The sequence below is a fragment of the Cetorhinus maximus genome, chromosome 27 (assembly GCF_964194155.1).
Source record: "Cetorhinus maximus chromosome 27, sCetMax3.hap1.1, whole genome shotgun sequence".
Lineage (NCBI taxonomy): Eukaryota > Metazoa > Chordata > Chondrichthyes > Lamniformes > Cetorhinidae > Cetorhinus > Cetorhinus maximus.
The window spans coordinates 23,022,790-23,032,815 of record NC_135905.1 but is presented as its reverse complement, the minus strand read 5'-3'; the positions used below and the strand labels follow the sequence as shown (position 1 = coordinate 23,032,815).

General features: G+C 49.4%; 1 protein-coding gene across 1 annotated transcript in view; it reads left to right on the top strand.

Moving 5' to 3' along the window:
- Positions 1-1,257: 1,257 nt before the first annotated feature.
- Positions 1,258-10,026, top strand: part of LOC144668716 (glutamate receptor ionotropic, delta-1-like) — a 621,802-nt gene continuing 613,033 nt past the window's right edge. The window contains exons 1-2 of the mRNA XM_078531049.1: positions 1,258-1,532; positions 5,320-5,475. Coding sequence (XP_078387175.1) covers positions 1,445-1,532; positions 5,320-5,475 — 244 coding nt within the window. The 5' untranslated portion in view covers positions 1,258-1,444. The remainder of the gene's footprint in view (positions 1,533-5,319; positions 5,476-10,026) is intronic.

Genomic DNA, 10,026 nt, shown 5'->3' with positions numbered 1-10,026 from the left:
CAGTCTCTCTCCCTGTCTCACACACAGTCTCTCTCTCGCTCTCTCTCTGTCTCACACACAGTCTCTCCCTTTCTCCCTCTCTGTCTCACACACAGTCTCCCTCTCCCTGTCTCACACACAGTCTCTCTCTCCCTCTCTTTCTGTCTCCCACAGTCTCTCCCTCTCTCTCACTCCCTCTCTGTCTCACACACAGTCTCTCCCTCTCTCTCCCTCCCTCCCTCTCTGTCTCACACACAGTCTCTTCCTCTCCCTCCCTCCCTCTCCGTCTCACACAAAGTCTCTCTCCCTCTCCCTCCCTCCCTCTCTGTCTCACACACAGTTTCTCCCTCTCTCTCCCCCCCTCTCTGTCTCACACACAGTCTCTCCCTTTCTCTCCCTCCCTCTCTGTCTCACACAGAGTCTCTCCCTCTCTCTCTGTCTCACACAAAGTCTGTCTCCCTCTCTCTCCCTCCTTCTCTGTCTCACACAGTCTCTCCCTCTCTCTCCCTCCCTCACTGTCTCACATACAGTCTCTCCCTCTCTCTCACACACACAGTCTCTCCCTCTCTCTCCCTCCCTCTCTGTCTCACACACAGTCTCTCCCTCCCTCTGTGTCTCACACATAGTCTCTCCCTCTCTCTCTCCCTCCCTCTGTCTCACACACAGTCTCTCTCTCTCCCTCCCTCTGTGTCTCACACATAGTCTCTCCCTCTCTCTCTCCCTCCCTCTCTGTCTCACACACAGTCTCTCCCTCTCTCTCTCACACACACACACAGTCTCTCCCTCCCTCTCTGTCTCACACACTCTCCCTCCCTCTGTGTCTCACACATAGTCTCTCCCTCTCTCTCTCCCTCCCTCTCTGTCTCTCACACAGTCTCTCTCTCTCTCTCTCTCCCTCTCTGTCTCTCACACAGTCTCTCTCTCCCTCTCTCTCTCCCTCTCTGTCTCTCACACAATCTCTCTCTCTCTCTCCCTCTCTGTCTCTCACACAGTCTCTCTCTCCCTCCCTCTCTGTCTCTCACAGTCTCCCTCTCCCTCTCTGTCTCACACACAGTCTCTCTCTCCCTCCCTCTCTGTCTCTCACACAGTCTCCCTCTCCCTCTCTGTCTCACACACAGTCTCTCTCTCCCTCCCTCTCTGTGTCTCACACAGTCTCTCTCTCTCTCTCCCTCTCTGTCTCTCACACAGTCTCTCTCTCTCTCTCTCACACACACACACACACACACTCTGCAATCACGTGGCGCAGGGACACCTCCGCAATTTGCCTGTTCTGTCTGTGATCCTGTGGCGGGCAGCGCTGGCTCCGCGCTCCTCGGCTTTTCATCTCGCCCTCCTGTCCCCCAGCCTGTTTGCTTGTGGTTATTAATGGTCGCAGTTACAGTGTGTGCGGCTGTGTGTGTGCCTGGGGGGGGGAGGGTGGGAGGTTAAGGAGTTGCCCGGAGCCGGCTGATGCTCAAAGGAAAACATGGGAGTTCTACCGCTTTGCTTCTTAACCGTCTTCCCTTGGATTTTTGGCAGCGAATTAGTGCGAGCAGATTCCATCATTCACATCGGTAAGAACCGGCCGGAGGAGAAGCGATGTCTCTGTTTTGAATGAATTGATAAAGAGTGTGCGGGCTCCGGGGGACTCGGTCCAGGGAGTGTCTGCTCCATCCTGATGCCGAACAGGCTCAGAGTGAAACCTCGAATCCCGCTAAACCCTCAGCAATTGATCCGGAGCGAGTGACAGCCAAACCCTGGCTGCAGCGGCCGGTCTGTATTGGGATGTAACCTTCCTTCCCCCACTCCCCCCCCACCCCCCCCGCCTTGGCCCCGAATCAAAGATAAACCCCCACCCTCCCCCCCCGCCCCCCCGCAAACTTTCCCGCTCCAGCCCCGTCTCCTTCGCTCGGATCTGAGTCTCACTGACCCGCAGTCAGGACTCCGGCCGGGCGGCGAGAGGGGAACAGAGCCCTGGACACCCTGAAATACAACATCCAAACTTTCAACTGATCCCCTTGCCCCAGGCTCAGCCCCATCAATACCCCCCCCTCTTTGCCCCAGGCTCAGCCCCATCAATACCCCCCCCCACCTCTTTGCCCCAGGCTCAGCCCCATCAATACCCCCCTCCCCCCCCCACCTCCCCTTGCCCCAGGCTCAGCCCCATCAATACCCCCCCCCTCTTTGCCCCAGGCTCAGCCCCATCAATACCCCCCCCCTCACCTCCTCCTGCCCCAGGCTCAGCCCCATCAATACCCCCCCCCTCACCTCCTCCTGCCCCAGGCTCAGCCCCATCAATACCCCCCCCCACCACCTCCCCTTGCCCCAGGCTCAGCCCCATCAATACCCCCCTCCCCACCCACCTCCCCTTGCCCCAGGCTCAGCCCCATCAATACCCCCCCACCTCCCCTTGCCCCAGGCTCAGCCCCATCAATACCCCCCACCTCCCCTTGCCCCAGGCTCAGCCCCATCAATACCCCCCACCTCCCCTTGCCCCAGGCTCAGCCCCATCAATACCCCCCACCTCCCCTTGCCCCAGGCTCAGCCCCATCAATAACCCTCCCCACCACCTCCCCTTGCCCCAGGCTCAGTCCCCCCTGCCCCAAATCCCTGTACTAAGCGGAGGTGGCGGCCCTCTGTTGCTCCTGGTCCACAGGCAGGGCTGGGTGAAGCGACCTGTAGCAGTAGCTCTGAGCCCAGTGATTTACAGGGTGTTGGGGTGGGGGGTGAGGTTTGCACTGAGCCGCTCAGGAGCAGCAGTTCCGAGGGGTGGTCATTGCCGGCTGCAGACACCGGACAGTGTCTCACCCCTGGCCACACAATCCAGGGGCCTCGGGGAGACGGAGGGTGGGAGACACAAGGCTTGGGGAGGAGGCGGGTAATGGTTGAAGAGCAACTACTTTGCACATCCAGCTGCTGGACTGCGGGTGGCTGAGCCGTGGTCGCTCTCTCCCAGCGCCTGGCTTTGCCGGGGAGACGGGCAGACAGACAGACAGACAGCCAGGCAGACACCTGTACGCTGTGGGCAGCCTGGGCTTTGGAGGGCAGGTTGTGGCAGGCGGCAGACAGGCCGATGTGGAGTTGAGGCTGGAAACTGCTTTTCATTGTTCCCGAATTCCCCACTTTACCCGCCCGCGTCTGAATGAAAAGAGAAAGGACGGCAATAAAAACACTTCACTATTTCCATTTTACACTAAACGATTTTTTAAAATATTACCAGCGACAACTGGTACACAAGCGATCAGACACAGCGCAGATGTACAGCGCCGATTGATCTATTTCACTTGTAAGTGAAGGTTGACTCCTTCAATTATAACAATAAAACACACCGGCCCCATATGGATGAGGCACCTTAGATACCGCGACCCTGTCCGGCTTCCTCTTATAGCCCCGTGAATGAAGATTACCGAGACTGAACTAATATAGAAACACATAAACCCCATCTCTAGCATCTAGTTGTCGAATTAACTCCCTTAATAACTATCTTGTACTAACTGTGCGTTTTACTATCTCTTTAGTTCAAAGTTACAATTTTGGTGCTTTTGGGATCACACCTGAAAAGAGGGAAACATTTGCAAAGTGACCAGGCCGAGGAGTGGCAATTTGGTGAATTGCTCCTTCAGAAGTCCAGCACGAACACGATGGGACGAATGGCCGTCTCCTGTGCTGTAACCATTCAATGATTCATTCTATGTATTGTACAGGCCTGTGCGATATAGACCTGGGCTGTACCGAACGTTTGTTATGCAGCCCTGGACTGTACAGGAGCTTGCTGCGCAGACCTGGTCTGTACCGGAGTTTGCTGCGCAGACCTGGACTGTACAGGAGCTTGCTGCGCAGACCTGGTCTGTACAGGAGTTTGCTGCGCAGACCTGGTCTGTACAGGAGTTTGCTGCGCAGACCTGGACTGTACAGGAGCTTGATGTGCAGACCTGGTCTGTACAGGAGCTTGCTGCGCAGACCTGGTCTGTACAGGAGTTTGCTGCGCAGACCTGGACTGTACAGGAGCTTGCTGCGCAGACCTGGTTTGTACAGGATCTTGATGCGCAGACCTGGACTGTACAGGAGCTTGATGCGCAGACCTGGACTGTACAGGAGCTTGCTGCGCAGACCTGGACTGTACAGGAGCTTGATGCGCAGACCTGGACTGTACAGGAGCTTGATGCGCAGACCTGGACTGTACAGGAGCTTGATGCGCAGACCTGGTCTGTACAGGAGCTTGATGCGCAGACCTGGACTGTACAGGAGCTTGATGCGCAGACCTGGACTGTACAGGAGCTTGATGCGCAGACCTGGACTGTACAGGAGCTTGATGCGCAGACCTGGACTGTACAGGAGCTTGATGCGCAGACCTGGACTGTACAGGAGCTTGATGCGCAGACCTGGACTGTACAGGAGCTTGATGCACAGACCTGGACTGTGCGAGACTCTGTTGTGGGCATCAGAAGACCCTGTACAAGGGAATCAAAAATTATCCGGGTAGAGAGAAATGTGGAATTCCAAACACAAGATCAGCCATGATCTTATTGAAAGGTGGAGCAGGCTAGGGGGGCCGAATTCCTATTTCTGATGTTCTTATATGTGGCCTAGACTACACGGGGCCCGGCTACACAGGCCTGGGTAGTGCACCAGCTAACCCTACAGGCTTGGACTGTACAGGACCTGATATAACCAGTTATACTGTAAAAGGTTGCATTGGCAACAGCTGCCCTGGTCTATAATTCTTTGTAATCCTTATATTAATAAAAAGTGATATCACCTGACAACTATTTTATTCGTCCATTAAATGTGTTCCTATCAGGCGGTTTCTAGGAAACGCTAATCTTTTGGTCGGTAGGGATTCTCACTGACATTAAACTGGGAAAAAAATAAAACTCAAGGGAGTGGGTCTTCAATGGAACATGATCAAACCGAGTGTCCTGCGCTTTCAAAGGGTTTCTAAATAATCTCGCACATGGGACCGCCGCCTTGAGTGATTCTTCATACGTTTAATGAAAATTGCATCAGTCCCCGTACTAACCACTTGATGCGCTAATGCTGATCTTCAGTGATATTTGTGCAATATTGCATTGTTTGGCTCTTAACTTTCTACCAGGGAGCGGCTGAGGGACACTCTCTGTGCTCGGGGGTTTGTTACTTGCAGGACCCCGGTCGATGGACAGCTCCTTGGTGCTGAAATGACTCTCAACAATAGTTTCAGGCTTTGGGGATTCCCCCACTCCCTCCACCGCCTCGCTTGCATTCTTTTACTTAAACTGTTTTAATTCCTACTGAACAAAGGCTGTAATAAATATGAAGCTGTCGAACTTGCTTTTAGTTAAACTCTCTCTCTTCCCCCCAACTTTTGTCTCCCTCACCCAGGTGCAATTTTTGAGGAGAGTGCAGCAAAGGACGATGAGGTTTTCCAGCTGGCCGTCTCTGACCTCAGTCTCAATGATGACATCTTACAGAGCGAAAAAATAACATATTCCATCAAATTCGTTGAGGCGAATAATCCCTTTCAGACGGTGCAGGAAGGTAAGTGGATTAAAAAAAATAAAATTGAACCCCAAATACCCATTTGCCCTCTTCACCTTACCCCAACTCAGCGGCTTTTAAATTGCCTCACCCCTCGTTCTCCTGACCCACTGAAACGGATCCACAAACCTTCCCAAACTAACACCTGGATGGAGACTTTTTGCTTGTTTTTTTTCTGAGTCTCGCCATCCTTCCAGTGTGGGCCAGTGCCCAGTGCTTGCCAGTGGTCGGCGCTGTTTGATAACGAATGAGAGAGGTAGTGGCTGCAGATTGACAGAGCGGATTATTCACTGCTGGCCTCTGGGGGGGTGGGTGGTGGGGGAACCAATGTGCAGCCTGGGTGGAAGCCTTCGGACATTTCCACTCTGATGCTGAACACTGTTTCCAAATTTGCCTCTTGAGGCCTGCCACAGGGAGGGGTTGCTCCAGAGACAGTTTCCGAGCAGGAAGAGCCGCGTGTGTGAGGTTTCTGACAGTAAACACCAATGCCAGTGTGTCTGTCTTGAGTGTTCAAATCCCAAATCCGTTCAGAGCCAGCTGGATTTACTGCACACGTCACACTAAAACCTGCTTTTTACTCTGTTTTGCCGAAGAGATTGCCGAATCGCATTCAAGTTAATAACTCGGAAGAAGGGTTTTATTGTTTATTTTTAAATGCCTTCATTCATTTAATATAACCGTGGAAGCATTTTTCCAGTTACTTACACACGTGCCTGAACAGACTTCCCCCAGTATCAAATGAGCCACAAGAGAGCAACTGGCGAACATCTCCCTTAACTTTCCTTCCTTCCCTCCATCCAATTGCTACTTTTCACTGGCTGGTTATGGAGGGACTGGGAAGTGAGCACTGAATCCTAAAACTTGACCCAAATGGTAGATTCTCAGTTAATGGATTATTTTTTATGCAATTCACCATGGACACTTCCTTCAAATTAAATGGTGTTTTGGATGCAGTTTACGCTGCTGGGTTTGGTGCAATACATATTTTCTGATTGACTGTGAATTCTGCTATTGCTGATCAGTGTGTCAGTGCTGGATCTGAATTTAACTCCATCAAGTGTAGCACATTTATTTATCCTGTTATTGCTAAATTGCATGTTGGCATTGATGTAAGAAAGTAGCGTGACTGAGTTCACAGGACCGGCTGTGTGTGGACTGCAGTTACACAACAAAAAGTTGTGTAAAAATACCATGGGAAATCGTGAACTCACAATGAATGGAGAGAAACATTGTTAAGACAATACCTGGTTTCTTGGTATTTTTAAGGTTAGCTGCAGTTAGCTGTCGGGCAAGATCAGTCCATATTCAACCTACTTTATTGCATATGTTGCTGAAGAAATCTGAAGTTAGATTGTTCAAGGCAGCACATCCCTGAAAAGACTTGATATTTCAAAGATAAGAGAGAGGCCATTTAGTTTACCTGGCTCCTCATTCCCACTGTTGTACCATTGCAGTATCTAACTGCATATTGAATAATTCCAGAGTTTCTACCTAGGGTAATCCATCCTGCACCCATTCCAGGCATTAATCACTCTGTTTGAGAAAGTGCTTCCTGACATCATTCCCGAACTTGCCTTTTACTGGTTTGTACCGTCAGTTTTGTCACGCTGAAATTATGACTTCATTTTAAATTATATTCCCATTGTGTCTATTTCTTACCAGTGAAATGAGAAATAGTGTTTTGTTTCACTGACTCAGCGTGTGTGTTGCATTGTGTCAGTAATAGCAGTAAATACACTATGACAAGAAGCTGCACCTTGGCACCAACCTTACATCACGGGATATAGTCTGGAGATTTTGTCAGTAAGGAAACCCGATCAATAAATTTGAACAAGGGAGGATGTTGATGGTCTTGGTTTAATATGAATTTTAGCTTAATTGAAACTTGGACTGCAGCAGTTCAAGGAGGTAGCTCATCACCACTTTCTCAAAGGCAATTAGGGATGGGCAATAAATGCTGGCCTAGCCAAGTCATGCCCACAGCCCATAAATGAATAAAAAATACTGCAGTGCACACCAATCACAGTGTAGTGGACAAGACCATATTAAGAGAGCATTAATATTAGCCCAGAACCTGCGTGGACAGCTAATCACCATCAGATTTCCACTCTGCTCCTCTTTACTTACCCTGCTGGAGCTGCACATTTCTCACCTGGACTTCCAACGCCGGCCTGCTGAGAAATGCGGGGTGTAGCTGCTCCTAGGCAGTGCAGCAGCATTAGGGGAGGGGAAGCCAGGCCCCATTGTTACCGCAATAGCAGCCATAAGCCAGTAAGTCTAAAGGTCCCAGCCACTTTGATAGGAGAGAAGATAAATGTGAAAGTTAAGCAGTTTGGATAGGTCAGAGGTAGGGAGTTGGGGTCAGGTGGTTGGGGGGACATGATTGGGGGTATAGTCAGAGGTTGGGGGGTAGTCGCTGGGGTGGGTGGCTAGTCGGGGAGTGTGGTTGGTTGGGGGGGTGGGGGGTGTGGGGTGGGTGGTGTGGTGGTGGTGGCGGTGGTGGTGGTGGCAGGTGCAGTGGTGTTGGTCAGTACCATAGTTACCCAGGAGTTCAAAATGGTTTTAACCCTTCTCACTTTTCCTGGTTAGCTATTCTGCTGAGAGATTTGTAACCATCCGAAGTCTCCAGTTTCAATCGGAATTTCAGATGGTTCCAGGCACAGGTTGTTGGCCGTTGGAAGTTTAAACTTCCCAGGCAATTCCCGTGCAGTCCTTGCGCATCTTCTGGGGTGCCGCCAGGATTTGAGCCCCCAAGGGACGGAAAGATCTGTGCCATTAAATTTAGATATAAACCCTTTCACACACTCAGCTCCACTGTAGAAAGGAGAGAATCATGTATTGAAACATCACCTGGTTCACCAGGATCCACTTGCGAACACCCAGCTTAGCAGAAATGTAGGGTTATGGTTACAGTCTGGCGATGTCCATCCATGTTAACAATTCCACCAGCACTTCACTCTCCCTTCTGCTAAACAAATTTCACCTACAGCATCCAGCTCCTATATCCAGCTCCTTAATGGTAAGATTGGTAATATAATATTTGATATCATTGAAATGATAATTTTTACAAAGCATTACTATTATTTTAATTTTAGAAGTAAAATGAGTAACTTACCTCTTCCCCAGAGTGCATAAAATTGAATGATCTTAGTAAGAGGGGAAGGGATGGGGGATTTTTGCAATCAGAAGTGGTGGGATTTGCAGGTAAAAATGATTCAAGGGTTCCCTATTTTGTGTGGTAGTTTGAGCTGACATCTTAAGGCTAGTTCTTCGCCTCTTATCTTGATGGTCATTTCGCTGTAGCACTTCTGACCAAAGGAACTGACATAATTCAGAAATAACCAAACATGCTCTCCCTCCAGTGAGAAGTTGAGATTTGCTCACTCACGCCTGTTATGTGCTTGATTTATAGAAGAGGTTATGGAATAAGTTTGCACTAATCGCTTTTTCTTAGCAATTTATTGATTTGGAAAAATTAAGTTGCCCGTGTTGATTAAATGATCCAAGAGACTTTAATTCTCTCAATGATTTGGAGCACTTTTTTAACAGCTGCTTTGTATTGTCTTCAATGTGTTAGTGCACTGCTTTACTGCCGGTACCGGTGTGCAATAATTACGGAATGAATGCAGCCAGTCTTTGCATTTAACTTGACTCCAGGTGGGCTGAAGTGAAAGCTGTGATGTTGAGTGTGAACAGTGTTTGCTCCTGCATTGTGAGTTTGGTGTGAGACCTGCTACATATTCAGAATGGCAGCCATGATTAGTTTCTGCCCTGATTCTCTAAGTTCTGAATATTAATTTATATTCACCCAAAGACTCAATTTCTACAATGCCTCCATAGTTCTATTTCACTCATGCAGATCTCTGCAGCCCATTAGTTATTGTACACATATCCATTACCCTGGGCCTTCACTGATTCTTGACCTTCTCGTGCATCAAATTTAAAAATCTCATTCATATCCCTCCAGAGCATTGTCCAGTCTTCTTCATTAATCTCCTTCTCTGATTCCCAACTCAGGTGTCTGATCTTCTGTCACTCGCTTACTCATTCACTCATCCACTCATCCCTCTACCATTGGTAACAGAGCCTGCAGTGGCTCCATCTCCACATTTCTGTTCTCTAGTCCTTGCCCTGCTACTTTTCTCCCCCTCCTCAAAAGCCCACCTCTTTCACTGCCTTCAGTCAGTTCCACTGACTTGCTCTCTATTTCCTACTCAGTGTCTTCCACTTTTCTTGTAGAGTACAGTGGGGTGTTTTGTTTTGTGAAAATCTTAAGATATTGTTTGTTCCAACAATACAATAATAGATTCTTATTGATTGCCTTGGGCCTCACCTCGCTGTTCTTTGTTAGGTTGTGATGATTACAATATTATTTCCATTGGACATATTGGCTTGGTATAATGGATTCAGTTAAAGGCAGGAGGGTGACATTTCTGCAGTATTCTTATTGCATTCTGGATGCTGCATTATTTAATGTCACATAAAAGAAGTGATTAAGCAGCTGTTGAAAATCATTTGCGTTGGCTGCTTGGACATGCCCAGTATCAGGAA